Below are 20,117 nucleotides of genomic sequence, written 5' to 3'. Positions count from 1 at the left end.
AGCTATTAAGAATGGACTTTTTCCACTTCTTAAGGTCTCGGCCCTACAGTCATTTGAGACTGTCATTCTGGATTACTTGATGCTGGCAGATGACATGGCATCCCAGGGTGGCTTCCGGGGGGTGCTTTGTGGCCAGCGGCAGATGCCAGACAGATCAGCTGTCAACAAAACTCAAGGACTTAACAGTTCGCAGTCGTCACAGAATGGTGTTCGGCAGGCATATGCTGTTTTATTGAACATGACGCTGAGCCAACAGCAAAATAATGAGAGCCAAATGCTCCCTATGCTTACCTCTACCACGTGCCAGTCACTAATTGGCAAGGAATACAGGGAATACCAGAGTATACTGGCAAATGATTCAATCAACCAAGGCAAAGGTGAGAACAGTGAATATCACAGTATCCTAGCAAATGATTCTATCAAATGGGAGTAAAGGTTAGAACAGGGAATACCAGAGTATACTGGCAAATGATTCAATCAACCAAGGCAAAGGTGAGAACAGTGAATATCACAGTATCCTAGCAAATGATTCTATCAAATGGGAGTAAAGGTTAGAACAGGTAATACCAGAGTATACTGGCAAATGATTCAATCAACCAAGGCAAAGGTGAGAACAGTGAATATCACAGTATCCTAGCAAATGATTCTATCAAATGGGAGTAAAGGTTAGAACAGTGAATATCAGAGTATACTGGCAAATGATTCAATCAACCAAGGCAAAGGTGAGAACAGTGAATATCACAGTATCCTAGCAAATGATTCTATCAAATGGGAGTAAAGGTTAGAACAGGGAATACCAGAGTATACTGGCAAATGATTCAATCAACCAAGGCAAAGGTGAGAACAGTGAATATCACAGTATCCTAGCAAATGATTCTATCAAATGGGAGTAAAGGTTAGAACAGGTAATACCAGAGTATACTGGCAAATGATTCAATCAACCAAGGCAAAGGTGAGAACAGTGAATATCACAGTATCCTAGCAAATGATTCTATCAAATGGGAGTAAAGGTTAGAACAGTGAATATCAGAGTATACTGGCAAATGATTCAATCAACCAAGGCAAAGGTGAGAACAGTGAATATCACAGTATCCTAGCAAATGATTCTATCAAATGGGAGTAAAGGTTAGAACAGGGAATACCAGAGTATACTGGCAAATGATTCAATCAACCAAGGCAAAGGTGAGAACAGTGAATATCACAGTATCCTAGCAAATGATTCTATCAAATGGGAGTAAAGGTTAGAACAGGGAATATCAGAGTATCCTGGCAAATGATTCCATCAACCAAGGCAAAGGTGGGAACCAAATGGGAGTAAAGGTGGGAATCAAATGGGAGTAAAGGTTAGAACAGTGAAAATCAGAGTATAGCAAATGATTCTATCGACCATGACAAACGTGTACAGAAATAGCTTTCCGAATTCCTTTTGTTCCACACCAGTTAAAATTCATTGACCCATTTCTGTTTGTTGTTTTCTTCCACTACAGACCAGTGTAACGTGATTGACCCGTTTATGCGTGTGGACTGTGGCTGGCCAGGGATCTCGCCCTCGACTTGTCGCCAGATGGGATGCTGCTTCGATTCGAGTGTTGAGAAAACTCGCTTCTGCTTTTTCAAAGTTGGTCAGTATAACCTATGCATTGTCCAAAATAATGATGACTATATCGATGGAAAATGACAGCGCTACTAATAAAATTATGTTAGTTCTCGTCATATTTCTACTGAATGCATGGATAAACATGTTATTATTTTAGTCATTATTCGTTATTGCAAAATTCTAGCACAATATTAAGTGATGAGTCTTTCGTGGAACTCCCTTCGACATTTGCACTGACAAATTTTTTTTAGAATAGGTGTATGCTAGAAATAAGTTTAAAATCGAAGCATTTAAACTTGATATATTGTACCCAATGTACTCGGGGTTTTTATAGCATTAAAAGCTTAAAAGCATTTTGGCCATTTATTTGGTTGTGTTTCCTGAGCAATATTTTAATGAAAAGGTTAAATGCCTTGTTTGTGATAGATAAAGCCCAGTGTGGATGCGTGGTAAACACATTTGTTCGGCGATCATCGGGTGCAAGTGGTGAGCCTGGCCAGGGTAGTGCTGACTCTGGCTTTATCCAACTGGCGCAGCTTTTCCTTAAGGGCGAGATTCTCTACACACCAGACAACAACAACACACAACAGATCATCAACGAGGTATTGCACAAAATATACTGGATTCAGACACTGTGTATAATTCAGTGTTCTGTAACGACCATGTCACGCCCCAATATTTGTGTCCTCGGTGTACCTAAATTATAGTGAGTTCTCAAAGGATGTGGCTGTATAGAACACCTACAATGCTAGACAAAACTTGTTGTCGCATCCATAAAAAAGTGTCTTTCTCTCGTACTTATTGCTAGTCGATAAGTTTTTTTTCTCCATGATAGTATCACTCCTCTCTCTCCCGTTTAAATGTTGCTTGTAACATTTGGAGAAAGACAATCGAATGAATCCACGTTGAAGTGAGGGTGGCAGGTGGAGCTATTAATTACATTTTATCTATTTGTACCGTGAGAAAAAACAAATTGGCAACCATACTTCAGTGGGGTATTGTGGGTTTTAGCGAGTTTTGTTTCTCTATGCTTTTCTTTCCCATCTTCTCCAAATTATTCATACTAGGGATTTCTTGCGTAAAGGTTTTTTTGACAAGTACTCATTTTAAATCCGTACCAAATCACCCAGCTTCCCGTTTCAAAGATGTTAATCTTTCAAATACTTTGCCTTAGGTTGTAAGGCGCGCAGGTTGACACGTGTAAATTTTATTTTTCAGATCAAGAATTCGTTTTCAGACGTTCAGTCACTTGAGCAATTTGCTGAATGGTGGTTAAACAACTCTGACGCTATCAGGATAAGCGTGCTACAAGCCAGTGAATATCTCAACAATCTGCCTTTTGGCAACAGGTCACAGGTATTCAGCAGCTAAACCATACTAGAAATACAGCCTTTGATATTATGTCACAGGTATTCCGCTGCTAAACCATACTAGAAATTCTACCTGTGATATTATGTCTCAGGAATTCAGGTATTTTATAGTTGTAAATGCTTGGTGAAACGACTAGTCTGTTTTGTAGCTCCTGTCTTTTTGTTTACTCATTTCCATTCTAAGTATTGTGTCTTTTAACTTGTAACTTTTACGTTTATTAATTCCAGCAGCTGTCTCGTCAAGGCAACATGTCTCAGCTTGTTAATGGTAACGCCAGTTTTCCTGGTAACATGTCCAGACAAAACCTGACAGTGGTGCTTGATGGCTTGTATAACTCGTTCAGTGAGATGGTGACGGCATATAAGTGCATCCAGCATGAGTACTTCATGCCTTATTCAGACGAAGAGTCACTCGTTAGGCGGGCCATCAACACTTCTGCCACGCCAGTCATAGCAAGTAAGTAAGAAAACTTCCGCCATGGCAGCCTTAGCAAGTGAGTAACGCCATCAACACTTCTGCCACGCCAGCCATAGCAAGTAAGTAAGAAAACTTCCGCCATGGCAGCCTTAGCAAGTGAGTAACGCCATCAACAGTTCAGCCACGCCAGTCATAGCAAGTAAGTAAGAAAACTTCCGCCATGGCAGCCTTAGCAAGTGAGTAACGCCATCAACAGTTCAGTCACGCCAGTTATATCAAGTGAGTTAAGCTATCAACATCCCTTTCATGCTAGTCAAAGCAGTGTGTAATGCCATCAACACTTTTGTCATGCCAGTCATGGCAAACTATTACCGCCATCAACTCTTTCGTCACGCTAGTCATTGCAAGTGAGTAGCCCCATCAAAACTTGTACCAGATGGTTCCAGATCACAGATCAGTGAACATGTTAGAGCCTTACTGTCAAGTGTTTCATTAGCTTGTAATGTTTATCTCTACTGTTCTGTGACGTAACACCTTCGATTTTTGCAGGTCTAGTATTCGAAAATGTTGATTCGGGCGCGGAATTGCCAAAGCACATCAAATATAAGATCCGACAAGATGTTGACTTCACTCCAAGAACCGACCGAATACGCGACTGGTAAGACCCAACATCCTACCAAAACCGTTCTTGCTCTTTCCTTGAGTTAACTTTTATGTACATGTAAGCTTGACCTGAAATGTACAGAAAATAACACAATGGATGACATGAAGTGCAATCATATAATCTTGCTTTCGCATGAAGTAAAATGCTTCATCCATATTATATTGATATTGTTTTTGTTGTTATTTTTATTTCATTTTCTAGTTGTTTTCAATACTCTCTTTTCCCTCCAGGTACTGGCGGCCCGGTCCTAATGGATGGTTCTCCAAACAGGGATACATGAATTTCGGTTTCGTGTTCCTACAAGACATGATAGACCGCGCACTTTTGACAATATCCTTCAATGAAACGGTGTTTGAGCCTGGTACTTACGCCCAGATGTTTCCTTACCCATGCTACATACGCGACAGGTGAGTTCCACCACAGCACCCATACTACGTACAGGTACAACGTCACTCGTAGTGCCTAATGTCCCAATGCTGACATTACTGTTTGCCAATAAATTGTGTGGTAAATCGGTGATGTAATTTTAACATACTGCATATGGTATTTCATTTGCTGGTCTGGTGTTTCTATAGGTTCGTGTTTTATATTGGTGGGACTATGCCGCTCTTCATGACTCTCGCGTGGATTTACACGGCGGCCATGATCATAAAGAGTATCGTTTACGAGAAGGAGAAGCGACTAAAGGAAGTCATGAAGGTGCGTCACCTTACAGCTTCACCTTGCCTTGCCTTCACCTTTCCTTTACCTTCACCTTGCCTTGCCTTCACCTTTCCTTTACCTTCACCTTGCTTTGCCTTCACCTTTCCTTTACCTTCACCTTGCCTTGCCTTCACCTTTCCTTTACCTTCACCTCGCCTTGCCTTCACCTTTCCTTTACCTTCTCCTTGCCTTGCCTTCACCTTTCCTTTACCTTCACCTTGCCTTGCCTTCACCTTTCCTTTACCTTCACCTCGCCTTGCCTTCACCTTTCTTTTACCTTCACCTCGCCTTGCCTTTACCTTTCTTTTACCTTCACCTTGCCTTGCCTTCACCTTTTTTTACCTTCACCTCTCCTTGCCTTCACCTTTCCTTTACCTTTACCTTCACCTCGCCTTGCCTTTACCTTTCTTTTACCTTCACCTTGCCTTGCCTTCACCTTTCCTTTACCTTCACCTTGCCTTGCCTTTGCCCTTCTTTTACCTTCACCTCGCCTTGTCTTCACCTTTCCTTTACCTTCACCTCGCCTTGCCTTTACCTTTCTTTTACCTTCACCTTGCCTTGCCTTCACCTTTCCTTTACCTTCACCTCGCCTTGCCTTCACCTTTCCTTTACCTTCACCTCGCCTTGCCTTTACCTTTCTTTTACCTTCACCTTGCCTTGCCTTCACCTTTCCTTTACCTTCACCTCGCCTTGCCTTCACCTTTCTTTTACCTTCACCTCGCCTTGCCTTTACCTTTCTTTTACCTTCACCTTGCCTTGCCTTCACCTTTTTTTACCTTCACCTCTCCTTGCCTTCACCTTTCCTTTACCTTTACCTTCACCTCGCCTTGCCTTTACCTTTCTTTTACCTTCACCTTGCCTTGCCTTCACCTTTCCTTTACCTTCACCTTGCCTTGCCTATACCTTTCTTTTACCTACAGCTTGCCTTGCCTTTACCTTTCCTTTACCTACGCCTTGCCTTCACCTTTCCTTTACCTTCACCTCGCCTCGCCTTGCCTTTACCTTGCCTTGCCGTCACCTTTAATTTATCTTGCCTTCACCTTGCCTTGCCTTCTCCTTGCCTTGCCTTCACCTTTCCTTTACCTTCACCTCGCCTTGCCTTCACCTTTCCTTTACCTTCACCTTGCCTTGCCTTCACCTTTCCTTTACCTTCACCTCGCCTTGCCTTTACCTTGCCTTGCCTTCACCTTTAATTTACCTTGCCTTCACCTTTCCTTTACCTAAACCTCGCCTTGCCTTTACCTTTCTTTTACCTTCACCTTGCCTTGCCTTCACCTTTCCTTTATCTTCACCTTGCCTTGCCTACACCTTTAATTTACCTTGCCTCCACCTTTCATTTACCTTCACCTTGCCTTGCCTTCACCTTTTTTTACCTTCACCTCGCCTTGCCTTCACCTTTCCTTTACCTTTACCTTCACCTCGCCTTGCCTTTACCTTTCTTTTACCTTCACCTTGCCTTGCCTTCACCTTTCCTTTACCTTCACCTTGCCTTGCCTATACCTTTCTTTTACCTACAGCTTGCCTTGCCTTCACCTTTCCTTTACCTTCACCTTGCCTTGCCTTCACCTTTCCTTTACCTTCACCTCGCCTTGCCTTTACCTTTCCTTTACCTACGCCTTGCCTTGCCTTCACCTTTCCTTTACCTTCACCTCGCCTCGCCTTGCCTTTACCTTGCCTTGCCTTCACCTTTAATTTATCTCGCCTTCACCTTGCCTTGCCTTAACCTTGCCTTGCCTTTACCTTTCTTTTACCTTCACCTCGCCTTGCCTTCACCTTTCCTTTACCTTCACCTTGCCTTGCCTTCACCTTTCCTTTACCTTCACCTCGCCTTGCCTTTACCTTGCCTTGCCTTCACCTTTAATTTACCTTGCCTTCACCTTTCCTTTACCTTCACCTCGCCTTGCCTTTACCTTTCATTTACCTTCACCTTGCCTTGCCTTTACCTTTCATTTACCTTCACCTTGCCTTGCCTTTACCCTTCTTTTACCTTCACCTCGCCTTGCCTTCGCCATTCCTTTACCTTCACCTCGCCTTGCCTTCACCTCTCTTTTACCTTCACCTCGCCTTGCCTTCACCTTTCCTTTACCTTCACCTTGCCTTGCCTATACCTTTCTTTTACCTACAGCTTGCCTTGCCTTTACCTTTCCTTTACCTACGCCTTGCCTTCACCTTTCCTTTACCTTCACCTCGCCTCGCCTTGCCTTTACCTTGCCTTGCCGTCACCTTTAATTTATCTTGCCTTCACCTTGCCTTGCCTTCTCCTTGCCTTGCCTTCACCTTTCCTTTACCTTCACCTCGCCTTGCCTTCACCTTTCCTTTACCTTCACCTTGCCTTGCCTTCACCTTTCCTTTACCTTCACCTCGCCTTGCCTTTACCTTGCCTTGCCTTCACCTTTAATTTACCTTGCCTTCACCTTTCCTTTACCTAAACCTCGCCTTGCCTTTACCTTTCTTTTACCTTCACCTTGCCTTGCCTTCACCTTTCCTTTATCTTCACCTTGCCTTGCCTACACCTTTAATTTACCTTGCCTCCACCTTTCATTTACCTTCACCTTGCCTTGCCTTCACCTTTTTTTACCTTCACCTCGCCTTGCCTTCACCTTTCCTTTACCTTTACCTTCACCTCGCCTTGCCTTTACCTTTCTTTTACCTTCACCTTGCCTTGCCTTCACCTTTCCTTTACCTTCACCTTGCCTTGCCTATACCTTTCTTTTACCTACAGCTTGCCTTGCCTTCACCTTTCCTTTACCTTCACCTTGCCTTGCCTTCACCTTTCCTTTACCTTCACCTCGCCTTGCCTTTACCTTTCCTTTACCTACGCCTTGCCTTGCCTTCACCTTTCCTTTACCTTCACCTCGCCTCGCCTTGCCTTTACCTTGCCTTGCCTTCACCTTTAATTTATCTCGCCTTCACCTTGCCTTGCCTTAACCTTGCCTTGCCTTTACCTTTACCTTTCCTTTACCTTCACCTCGCCTTGCCTTCACCTTTCCTTTACCTTCACCTTGCCTTGCCTTCACCTTTCCTTTACCTTCACCTCGCCTTGCCTTTACCTTGCCTTGCCTTCACCTTTAATTTACCTTGCCTTCACCTTTCCTTTACCTTCACCTCGCCTTGCCTTTACCTTTCATTTACCTTCACCTTGCCTTGCCTTTACCTTTCATTTACCTTCACCTTGCCTTGCCTTTACCCTTCTTTTACCTTCACCTCGCCTTGCCTTCGCCATTCCTTTACCTTCACCTCGCCTTGCCTTCACCTCTCTTTTACCTTCACCTCGCCTTGCCTTCACCTTTCCTTTACCTTCACCTTGCCTTGCCTGCCTCATTCTTACATTTCTTGCTTTACTTTCTTGTCTTATGAACCCTCACCTCGCCTTGCTTGCCTCATTTTTAAAGTGAGATATGTGTTGTCCTGTGTGCGAAATCCATCTATAAGAGCTGTATTGCGATAACATTCCCTGCTAGCAGAGGCCTCTTTTCTCTGTATTTCGCTGGGCTGGCGTTCGCGAGGAAGAGACCTCTGACATGGGTCGCAATGGACGGGAGATCTAGAGCGCATGCTCCGTTCATTAATTACTGGCCACTATTTGAGCCCACAATGACTAGCGCATGCGTGAAGCGTATATCTGTTGCGGGATAATAAGCCCGCATTCCGTAGAAATATCACGCGACGAATTATAAAAGAAGCCATACAAAGCCTCATTTCATTCAGAATTTTCTCTCTTTTGACTAACGAGTCAATCTTCCGTTTACAGCTTTTGCATGTTCTTCTGGAATAAACTGATCTAAGTTTAACAAAAGGTTTTATAACATTTTCTTCGAGTCAAACTGTGCGATATTTACATTGAAGAAACTCGCCTGCTTAGATGTCTTAAATTTATCTCACAAACAAGACGAAACTCGTCTTTTCTGTGTTTGCTGTTCAATCTTTTTAGTGACGTTTTAGGTGATTGAAATTGAACAGTTGTTTTCTTTTATCGTAAAGGAGAACTAACCGGAGTTTGATTCATAATTTGCGACAAAACCCATGCAAAGTATATTAGCATATTGACAGCTTTACAAAACCCGCGATAGTACGGGTTTTGGCACTTCATGCGGTCGCTTAGAAACGCACACGCATGCGCAACGAATACAGTTGCGACCCATGGCAGAGATCTCTTTTCCTCGCGAACGCCAGCGCAGCGAAATACAGAGAAAAGAGGCCTGTGCTAGCAGTGAAGCGATGACAAAGTATCAAATAATAATTTTATCACTAGAATGTGGTACCTATAATGCATCTCACTGTTACTGACATTATTTGATGGCTTTTAGGTGATGGGACTTGGTCGTACAGTGCACTGGGTTGCGTGGTTCATCAACAGTGCGTCCACGATGCTCATCACCATCATATTTCTCGTGATCACGCTTAAGGCGGGCCGCATCTTACAGCACAGTGACCCGTTCATCATCTTTCTCTTCCTGGTCGTTTTCATGTTCGCCACCATTATGATGTGCTTTCTTATCAGCGTGTTCTTCTCTCGCGCTAACGTGTCCGCCGCATGTGGAGGTATCATCTTCTTCGTCACCTACCTGCCTTATACAATGGTGCGCTGGTTCGAAGCCTTCATGAACTCTTCTCAGATTGCTGCAGCGGTAAGTATTACCGAGGTCTTCATGAACTTTTCTCAGATTGCTGCAGCGGCAAATATTACCGAGGTCTTCATGAACTCTAATAAGATTGCTGCAGCGGTAAATATTACCTAGGTCTTCATGAACTCTCCTAAGATTGCTGCAGCGGTAAGTATTACCGAGGTCTTCATGAACTCTACTAAGATTGCTGCAGCGGTAAATATTACCGAGGTCTTCATGAACTCTAATAAGATTGCTGCAGCGGTAAGTATTACCGAGGTCTTCATGAACTGTACTAAGATTGCTGCAGCGGTAAGTATTACCGAGGTCTTCATGAACTGTACTAAGATTGCTGCAGCGGTAAATACTGTATTACCGAGGTCTTCATGAACTCTACTAAGATTGCTGCAGCGGTAAATATTACCGAGGTCTTCATGAACTCTAATAAGATTGCTGCAGCGGTAAGTATTACCGAGGTCTTCATGAACTCTACTAAGATTGCTGCAGCGGCAAATATTACCGAGGTCTTCATGAACTCTAATAAGATTGCTGCAGCGGTAAATATTACCTAGGTCTTCATGAACTCTCCTAAGATTGCTGCAGCGGTAAGTATTACCGAGGTCTTCATGAACTGTACTAAGATTGCTGCAGCGGTAAATACTGTATTACCGAGGTCTTCGTGAACTCTACTAAGATTGCTGCAGCGGTAAATATTACCTAGGTCTTCATGAACTCTCCTAAGATTGCTGCAGCGGTAAGTATTACCGAGGTCTTCATGAACTCTCCTAAGATTGCTACAGCGGTAAGTATTACCTAGGTCTTCATGAACTCTCCTAAGATTGCTGCAGCGGTAAGTATTACCGGGGTCTTCATGAACTCTACTAAGATTGCTGCAGCGGTAAGTATTTCCAAGGTCTTCATGAACTCTACTAAGATTGCTTCAGCGGTAAATACTGTATTACCGAGGTCTTCATGAACTGTAATCAGATTACATGAAATCAATACCCGCTCATTTGACATTCTCGAATTTTTTTTTCCGGTGAACAATTAATGTTCAAATGTCCAACAAAAGTATTCCTCACACCGTTTATCGTTTTTCAGTGCTTGTCTTCTACCACTGCGTTCGGCGTGGCGTGTAACTACCTCGCGCGGTACGAGGAGCAGGGCGTGGGCGCTCAGTGGAACAACCTGTACGCCAGTCCCATCGCAGGGGACGAATTCAGCCTGGGCTACGCCATGGGGATGATGATGATCGATGGCGTGCTGTACGCTCTTGCCACCTTCTACATCGAAGCCGTGATGCCAGGTACATACGCCAGGAATGGGGAAAAACATGGCTAAAGAGGGGGAGGGTCTGGTTGACAGATGGGCAGGTCCACTATGCCGTTTCTGCAAACATGCCTCGTAGCTAAGTTGATGAATGATTGTCTTTGCTACCCCGGGCGTTGCTGCTGTTGCCTCGCATTAGGCTTTGAATGATCTAATCCACTGGTTCTTTGTTTACAGGCCAGTATGGCATTCCTCGGCCTTGGTATTTCCCGCTTCAGAAATCCTATTGGTTCCCCCAGAAGCCAGTTGTCAATGAGATGCCTCTTAACCAGACCCCACGATCAAGTACGGCGACGTCTAGACATTCGGTAAGCTCGGTAGGCGAGGTTGATACATTACCATTGGGGCACTACGAAAGTACAGCGCTTTGCACAGCATTACAGGCATTGATTTTTTTTTATATATTTGTATCCCCTTCTAGGCCTCACCAGATATGGACGACGTGGCCTTTTCCCCAGACGGTGCCACAAATAATGACGTTGCCATGGAAACGGAACCGTCACATCTTTCTATGGGCGTTTCCATTCGTAATCTTGTTAAGGTCAGTTTCTATTTTGTCCGTGAACGACATGAAGATCTGAATGAAATACTACTACCTTGAAAAAAGGCTGGATGGTATACATTATTACCTACTTGAAAGTGGAGCCATATGCCCCAAATGATGTTCCATGTTAACCTATTGTTTTCAAATTGGTACTTGCATTGATCTTCCAGATCTACAAAGAGGGAAAAAAACTGGCCGTTGATGGACTTAACCTTAACCTTTACGAGGGGCAAATCCTGTCTTTTCTCGGCCACAATGGTGCCGGCAAAACCACCACTATGTCAGTCCTCACGGGGCTATTCCCGCCGACTCACGGGACGGCACTGATTAGCGGCTACGACATCCGTACAGATATCGATATGGTGCGAAGGAACCTCGGCATGTGTCCTCAGCACAACGTGTTGTTTGACTGTTTGACGGTTGAGGAGCACTTGTGGTTTTACGCGTCGCTTAAGGGCATGGAGAAGTCGCGCATTCCAGGAGAGATTGAGAAGTAAGGGCGTATAGTCGCACAGATACAGTCGTTTGACAAAAGACTGTCGTCAACCGGCTTTGCGACTACGCGACAAGCCCGCATGTAAGCATGAGTAAAAACTACTGAAGTGCCTAGCTGCATATATTAGCCACCACTACCGCGTCCAATACCGCATTCACACCAGCACCTAAACCAGTTTAATTAAACTGATTTAAATCTCAATCTCCCAAGAGTGGACAGAACTAATAACAAAACTGAATAGACGGTGCTGTACATTTTACTAAGTGATTATTCAGCAAGTAAGAATTCAACACAATGAGAAACTTGGCAAGTTATCAGGCAAAGAAAAAACTTGTTTAACTAAAAAGGGTTTTGGTGTGAATGCAGCATTAGTCTGAAGTTTTTCAGTGACTAATATATGCAGCTAGGCTTCAGTAGTTTTTACCCATGCTTACATATAGTCGCAAAGCCGGTTGACGACAACCTTTTGTCAAACGACTGTTTATGGAGCCATGTGTTATGCCTCTGTAGGGAGGGCTGAGAAAGAGTTAAAAACATCTCGTAGGAGAAATGGAGCGAGTATTTTCATTAAACATGACTCCGGTTTACAAATTGTTTTGCCTCCGCTTGGCTATGGATGAAACAGTCTGTCAGCAATAATTGCTCATTGGCTTGCGACAAGTTAACCTCAACAGAAGGTTGAAGTGTATAAAACCTGTAAACAGAATAGTTTTTATGACATTTCAGGCATTAGCACTGATTTTGCTCCGAAAAAGGGCTAATTCTTAGTGAAACTACTCCATATCACAGAGGCAGAAAACTTACCTTTTCATCCTTTTTTTACTTATTTTCCTGATTTCGCCATACCTACGCAGACTACCTAGTTTGTCTAGCTTAGTCGTGTTAGTATACCTTTTAAACTCGATGCGGAACTTCTCGCTTTGCCTACCCTCCCCAATGTCGTCAACTTACTCCCGTTTGTCGTCAACTCACTCTCGTTTGTCGTCAGCTCACTCTCGTTTGTCGTCAACTCACTCTCGTTTATCGTCAATTCACTCTCGTTTGTCGTCAGCTCACTCTCGTTTGTCGTCAACTCACTCTCGTTTGTCGTCAGCTCACTCTCGTTTTGGTCGTAAACTCACTCTCATCTCGCGTTGTCTCAGGTTCTTAAAGGACGTCGGTCTGACCAACAAGCGTCACGAACTATCTGCTAATCTCTCAGGCGGCATGAAGCGAAAGCTTTCCGTTGCCATGGCATTTGTAGCGGAGTCACGTGTAGTGATCCTTGATGAGCCGACCGCTGGCGTGGACCCGTATGCTCGCAGGAGCATCTGGGACCTCTTGCTCAAGTATAAGAAAGGTATTGCAGCTTGCCAAACCCTAGTGCTAGGTATCTTGTGCTGTATGATGGTATGATCTAGATAAAGCCTATACAGGACCCTAATATACTGCCGCTCTGTTTGTAATGTACTGCCGTATTGTTTGTAATAACCGATGTAACCCTAATGTACTGATGTTGCAATAAAAGATGTAACGCCCCATTTGGTCAAATAGACTTCCCGTCTACATATACCGACGTCCTAGTCCGTGTGTGTAGACGGGAAATAATGATGCTACGTTCTATTTCAGATCGTGCCCTTTCTTAAAAGTAATATTGTAACGTTCTTTTTCAGATCCTACCCTTTCTCAGAATGATATATTTCAGATCTGTACACTTTCTTAGAAGTAATGATGTTACGTTACAACCTCCAATTTTAGATCGTACAGTCCTCCTGTCTACTCACCACATGGACGAGGCTGACGTGCTCGGAGACCGCATCGCCATCATCTCTCAGGGGAAACTCCAGTGCTGTGGAACCTCGCTGTTCCTTAAGAGCCATTACGGTAACGGCTACTACCTTACCCTCACTAAGAAAACCCCTGGTGACCTGGGCACTCCCTGGCCAAGTCGAACAGGCACCGCTGGGACCCTGGACTCTGTGGAACCCATTCGACCAGGCACCGCCGGGACCCTTCGAGACGTCAAGCTTGAAGATCTGACGGAGACAAACTCTAGCTCCACGGATGAAGGACTGGGGCTTGACTCCGTAGACGCATCAGAACGAGACAGTTTGGGATCGAGGTCGAGTGACTCGGACCCAATCTCAGACAGCGTGTTGGGTGATTATAGTGATGTATATTGCAATGAAAAGTCTGTGACGTCATTCATTAAGTCGCATATCCCTTCGGCTAGCCTTGTTGAGCACGTGGGCACGGAGCTTACGTATGTGTTGCCTAGTCACGCCGCTAAGGAGGGCAAGTTCCAGGACATGTTTGAGGAGCTGGACCGCAACCTTCACAAGCTGCACGTGGGCAGCTACGGCGTGTCAGACACCACCCTTGAAGAGGTGTGTACTCCATAGAATGGCGCCGAGTTAAATGGGGCTAAAGGAAATCAGGGCCGAGTAGAAAGGGGCTAAAGAAAAATAGCGCGAGGGGAGAATGGCAAGAGATAAACAGAGTCAGGGGAGATGGGCTAGAGGACAGGAGGGACGAGGGGTGAAATTCTACAAAAAAATAAAAATAAGGCCGAGTAGAAAGAGGCAAGTGGGAAATAGCGCGAGGGTAGAGAAGCAAAAGGAAAATCGAGCCGATTAGCAAAGAGGCAGCGAGTTGAGCGAATGATGATACTAGACTAGTGGACCGCTTGCAATCGCCACAGAAGTCGCTCAAAGGAGATGGACTGGTTGTTTAGTGTTGTCCGATCGTTACATTCCCTTATCCTCTTCTAGGTGTTCCTCAAGGTGGCAGAGGAGGCCCAGTCCGAGGAAGCAGGTACGTGTTTCCGTGATACAGGATGTGCATAATTTGTGGTCATCTTTTTTTATCTGTTTTTTATTTATTTGTTTGAAGGTCATTCTTTTAAAAGATAATAGTGTAGTTGATAAACTGTCGATTTAGATGTCGATTTCCAGGGTATTATTTCTACAAAGAATCAGTGAAAAGCTATATATCAAATATATCATTTGTATATTATTATACCATTTATACCCTTTCAGATAAGGTAGCTGCCGAGGTTCCTGTCCGCCGATCGAGTTTCCGGCGCCACCTTTTCCGTCGCTCACGTGTGCACACGCGCATCCCTTCAGACAGGGCGGAGCTCCTTGAGGCCATGGAAGTGGAACATCGTGAGTGAAACGTCAATCAAAGATCACTAAGGCACCCACATACCTGAATAGTACTGGGCAAATCTTCACACTTTTTATATAGCATCTGCGTACTGCGTACGTTTTTAGATTATTTTTTGGGTGTTTTTTTTTTTGTTGTTTACGATTGAAGTCTCAGAACACGCTGGCATGTAGGCCACTCCTATATGCCCTGTTTTGTGGCTTATATCTTAAAGCCCTGTCCTTATAAACTTGTGACTTATACGTTAACTAAAGCACTGTCGTATAAACCTAGCCCTTTATTCTGAAGTCCTGTGCTTACGCTTGTGTGTTATATCTTTAAGTCCTGTCTTATAAACTGGTGTCCTCACCTTATACGCTTATGGCTTTTATCTCAAAGCCCTGTTTTATACGCTTGTGTCTTTTGTCTTAAAGTTCTGTCTTATGAACTGGTTTGTTGTATTATTAAGTAAAGTCCTTATACGCTTGTGTCTTATATCCTAAAGTCCTCACCTTATACGCTTATGACTTTTATCTCAAAGCCCTGTTTTATACGCTTGTGTCTTTTGTCTTAAAGTTCTGTCTTATGAACTGGTTTGTTGTATTATTAAGTACAGTCCTTATACGCTTGTGTCTTATATCCTAAAGTCCTCACCTTATACGCTTATGACTTTTATCTCAAAGCCCTGTTTTATATGCTTGTGTCTTTTGTCTTAAAGTTCTGTCTTATGAACTGGTTTGTTGTATTATTAAGTACAGTCCTTATACGCTTGTGTCTTATATCCTAAAGTCCTCACCTTATACGCTTATGACTTTTATCTCAAAGCCCTGTTTTATACGGTTGTGTCTTTTGTCTTAAAGTTCTGTCTTATGAACTGGTTTGTTGTATTATTAAGTACAGTCCTTATACGCTTGTGTCTTATATCCTAAAGTCCTCACCTTATACGCTTATGACTTTTATCTCAAAGCCTTGTTTTATATGCTTGTGTCTTTTGTCTTAAAGTTCTGTCTTATGAACTGGTTTGTTGTATTATTAAGTACAGTCCTTATACGCTTGTGCCTTATATCCTAAAGTCCTCACCTTATACGCTTATGACTTTTATCTCAAAGCCCTGTTTTATACGCTTGTGTCTTTTGTCTTAAAGTTCTGTCTTATGAACTGGTTTGTTGTATTATTAAGTACAGTCCTTATACGCTTGTGTCTTATATCCTAAAGTCCTCACCTTATACGCTTATGAATTTTATCTCAAAGCCCTGTTTTATACGCTTGTGTCTTTTGTCTTAAAGTTCTGTCTTATGAACTGGTTTGTTGAAATATTAAGTACAGTCCTTATACGCTTGTGTCTTTTATTCTAAAGTCCTCACCTTATACGCTTATGTCATTCATCCCAAAGCCCTGTTTTATACGCTTGTGTCTTTTATCTCACTGCTAGGTCTCCACTCGCATTTCTCCGTGCCTTCGCCCTTCTCCCCTTCTCTATCTCCTTCTATTTTGGTCCCTTCACCCTGTATCGTAGACTCCAAGTTTCAGGACGTCACCAAACCCGCCAAAGTCGAAACGAGAATCGCGAAAGGTCAGCGGCATGGCCCACAACCTAAACAGATACCATTATTCTCTATGTATCACTTTCTAATCTTTGTATCCTTAACGATCTTTTTTTCTTTCAATAATTTTCTCATGCACTTGTCCTGCCATATAATGTGTTATATGGCGGCTGCCTTAGACGCCTTCCTTTTCCTTCGACTGGATCTCGTTGTGCGTTTTCGTTGTACCTACGAGGGTGATAAGCTTGACAAATTAATTTAATTCATTTAATTTATGTAATTACACCTTTAACACATTCCAAGCTATTAAGTTGATGTGATTTTATAGCATTTACTTTTTCTTCTCACCCTGTAAAATGCCTTCAACCTCCAGCCCAAGGTGACTCCAAGAATGATTCCGTGGATGGAAGCCTGGAGTTTGACGATAGAGAGTCTGGTCTTGCGCTGCTGCTCCGACAGTTTTTTGCGCTTCTCGTGAAGCGTTTTCATCACTGCCGTCGTAACCGCAAGGCGTTCATCGCGCAGATTATACTACCCGCCGTGTTCGTATGCTTGGCTATGATCGTCGCCCAAATCCGACCCTTCTATGAGAAGCCCGCCCTTGAGCTGACCCCTCACATGTTCGTGAAAGAGGAACCTTATGAGAACTACGTGTTGTATGCCAATGATGACCCCGGGGAGCCCCTGGCACGCAATCTGAGTGATGCGTTCTTGCAGTACCCGGGCTTAGGTACGTATAACAGTCTAGAAACCCAAATATCGGCCTTCGAAATTCGGCCTGTCTTCCCGTGACCCATAGACTCGCGAAAAATAAGGACCGCGAACTTTGGTCTCGCGAAATTTAATAGATATAGAAAAATAATGGAAGGGTTAGATCGCGATTACTTGGCAGAGTTTTGTTTAACCTTTTAACTTTAGCCCTCTCTGGGGGTGTATTAACTCAGGTATTGGCAATGGTTGTGTTTGCCTTTTTCCATCAAGACACTCTTTCACCCTGTACTAATCAAGACTCGCTATTTTCCACTCTACCAATCAAAACTCTTCTCCTTCTACTTATGTACTCGATTTCCCCCTGCAGAAATCAAGACTCTCTATCCCTCCTCTACCAATGAACTCACTCTATTTCCCCCCTGTACAAATCAAGACTCGCTATTTTCCCCTCTACCAATCAAAACTATTTTCCTTTTACTTAGGTAATCTATTTCCCCTGTACAAATCAAGACTCTCTATTTCGTAGGAACTTGGTGCATGTCAAACAACTGTTCTCGAAAGCCCATCGCATTTCAACCGTCACTCTCCCCCGTGCCTACCCCCTCACCGGACTGTGACTGTTCAGAGGCGATGAACGTGTGCCCTGCCGGCGCCGGGGGTCCACCTCCGCCTACATGGACATCATATGATGGTAACATCATCCAGAAGATGAGCGGCAGAAACATCAGTGACTACCTGCTTAAGACTTACATGAAGTTTGTCAAGAAAAGGTAGTAAGATTGATTCATTAAAAATTTAAACCAGTTAAAATTGTTTATTCATCAAAGCTGTGTATGCAGATATATTAAGGTTTTCAAACCTATTTCCTGTTAAATAGATAGTATAAATAAAATTGAAATAATGATCGTACGGGAGTGTTTATTTGTGATTTGACGGCAATGTGCTGGTTTCAGGTATGGCGGATTGTCGTTTGGTGACAACTATAACAACCTTCCAGCCAACGTACGTAATTCTAGTGACCCAGCCATACGAAGGCTAATCTCACCTCGCAACGTCAAGGTAACATGGCGTCATCATAATAGCTTCCCCATATTTATGCCCGCTTTGCTTCTAATCGAGCGTTTTGCGTTGTTTGTAGATCTGGTATAACAACAAAGGGTACCACGCCCTGCCCGCTTTCCTAAACACCCTATCCAACACAGTCCTACGCGCGAAGGCCAAGGCAAGGGGCCTAGACCCCAGCCAATATGGCATCACTGCGTATAACCATCCAATGAACTACACCAAAGAACAGCTCGACGACGAGACCTTGTAAGTAAAATGAACAACACCAAGGAATGAATAGACCAGAATTGACACCTCTGCGATTCAACGAAGGTTTATGAATGATTTCTTAAAGTCGAAGGCAATAGAAACCGTTATGCTCATTCATAATTAAAGTCTATATTTTTACCTTACTCTTTATCCAGTGTCAAACGTGCCGTGGACGTACTGGTCGCTATATGTGTGGTGTTCGCCCTGTCCTTCGTGCCCGCCAGTTTTGTAGTGTTCCTGGTCAGCGAACGAGTGAGCAAGGCCAAGCATCTGCACCTAGTCAGTGGGGTCAAACCGTACATCTATTGGCTGGCAAACTATGTATGGGACATGGTGAGTGCACCTTATTCAGACGCGTACCCAGGATTGGGGGGGGGGGCAGTCATACGTATCTAGCCTGCGTAGCGGCTACGTATCATATGAAAAAGGCATAGTATTTGAAGATTTCTTAACCCTGCGCACTTGGTGTACGCGCCTCTTATTTACCATATTTCATATTTTCTGTTTGTTAATTAGACCCCGTTGTTATCTTTCAGTGTAACTATTTCATACCTGCGATGTTGTGCGTGTTCATCTTCTTGGCGTTTGGCGACGAGTCCTACACGACGGCTATGAACTTTCCACCAACCTTCTGCCTACTGTTACTTTACGGGTATTTACCGGTGCCCCTCATCCCTATCCCACTATCTTGTCGCCTATTTTGAAATGCATCAGTAGTCACGCTGTGATTACAGAAATGTGAATGAATTCCCTAAATGTTAAATAATGTCAATCACCCCCTCCTTGTTATTCTTTATCATTGACAATACAGCGGTTTATTCGCAAGGAAACTTCAAAATAACAATCTACGAATGAAGTCTGATATGTTATGGACGATATTTGATTGAGAATATTTTGGTTATTTGCTTGAATTAGCCGATGGAAATGGATGCTTACTCGCCATTGAGCGGGAGCACAAAATGGCGGCGTGATTGGCCTTCTTTATTTTTAGTGCACAAATGACGTTGTACCCTTTTACATTAAAGTGTTTAATGTGTCAGGTGGTCGATTACTCCGCTCATGTATCCTGCGTCACACTTCTTCTCGGTGTCAAGTACTGCATACATCGTGCTCATTAGCATCAACTTATTTGTCGGCATCAACTGCACCCTCGCCACCTTCATCCTCGAGCTCTTTGAAGATGACAAGGTGGGTGACGATTCCATATGTGACCGCTTTAGAGGTAGCCAAGATTCACAACAGTAGCAACAGCAACTATAGCAACGAATTCAAGACGAAGACGACAGCAGCAACAACAACAACAACAGCAACAGCAACAGCAGCAACAACAACAACAACAACAACAACAACAACAGAGCTAGCTATGAAACATTAGCAACAGGGACAGTCCAGCAGTTGCAACAACAACACGAATTTGGAAACGAATTTGGGAACCGTTACTTCAGACTTAGCAAGTCGACATGTTCAATGTTTTCCTTTTTTAAGGAAAAGAAAAACGGACTTTCATAGGGCTCCTTTCGGTGGTGGCATTTGTGGCGTTTTTGCTGAGCCTTATCTGTTGTATTCTATAGGAACTGACTGACATCAATACCGTGTTAAAGAGTGTCTTCCTCGTGTTCCCTAACTACTGCCTCGGCAGGGGACTTATCGACCTCGCCAAGAACCAGTTCCTTGGCATCTTCTCGAGATTCGGTAAAA

At 43.6% G+C, this 20,117-nt stretch overlaps 1 protein-coding gene across 4 annotated transcripts in view; it reads left to right on the top strand.

Annotated features, from left to right (window-relative positions):
* Positions 1–20,117, top strand: part of LOC5519087 (phospholipid-transporting ATPase ABCA1-like) — a 32,857-nt gene that overhangs the window by 6,357 nt on the left and 6,383 nt on the right. The window contains exons 10-35 of one of the 4 annotated variants that reach the window (XM_048733218.1): positions 35–377; positions 1,488–1,622; positions 2,024–2,199; positions 2,816–2,953; positions 3,199–3,424; positions 3,935–4,043; positions 4,280–4,456; positions 4,625–4,748; positions 9,059–9,379; positions 10,457–10,661; positions 10,862–10,992; positions 11,106–11,225; positions 11,399–11,721; positions 12,867–13,063; positions 13,462–14,090; positions 14,475–14,517; positions 14,742–14,870; positions 16,283–16,423; positions 16,768–17,124; positions 17,632–17,875; positions 18,059–18,164; positions 18,244–18,416; positions 18,575–18,752; positions 18,956–19,071; positions 19,460–19,607; positions 19,991–20,111. In XM_048733218.1, the coding sequence (XP_048589175.1) occupies positions 35–377; positions 1,488–1,622; positions 2,024–2,199; positions 2,816–2,953; positions 3,199–3,424; positions 3,935–4,043; positions 4,280–4,456; positions 4,625–4,748; positions 9,059–9,379; positions 10,457–10,661; positions 10,862–10,992; positions 11,106–11,225; positions 11,399–11,721; positions 12,867–13,063; positions 13,462–14,090; positions 14,475–14,517; positions 14,742–14,870; positions 16,283–16,423; positions 16,768–17,124; positions 17,632–17,875; positions 18,059–18,164; positions 18,244–18,416; positions 18,575–18,752; positions 18,956–19,071; positions 19,460–19,607; positions 19,991–20,111 (5,110 nt within the window). Of the gene's footprint in view, positions 1–34; positions 378–436; positions 1,183–1,487; positions 1,623–2,023; positions 2,200–2,815; positions 2,954–3,195; positions 3,425–3,934; positions 4,044–4,279; positions 4,457–4,624; positions 4,749–9,058; positions 9,380–10,456; positions 10,662–10,861; positions 10,993–11,105; positions 11,226–11,398; positions 11,722–12,866; positions 13,064–13,461; positions 14,091–14,474; positions 14,518–14,741; positions 14,871–16,282; positions 16,424–16,767; positions 17,125–17,631; positions 17,876–18,058; positions 18,165–18,243; positions 18,417–18,574; positions 18,753–18,955; positions 19,072–19,459; positions 19,608–19,990; positions 20,112–20,117 lie in introns of those variants that run through there. The other 3 variants (XM_032363934.2, XM_048733279.1, XM_048733255.1) reach the window with 3 other exon arrangements.

This window comes from Nematostella vectensis, chromosome 1 (genome assembly GCF_932526225.1).
Source record: "Nematostella vectensis chromosome 1, jaNemVect1.1, whole genome shotgun sequence".
Classification (NCBI taxonomy): domain Eukaryota; kingdom Metazoa; phylum Cnidaria; class Anthozoa; order Actiniaria; family Edwardsiidae; genus Nematostella; species Nematostella vectensis.
The sequence above is the reverse complement of the archived record's forward strand: the minus strand, read 5'-3'. Positions and strand labels throughout refer to the sequence as shown.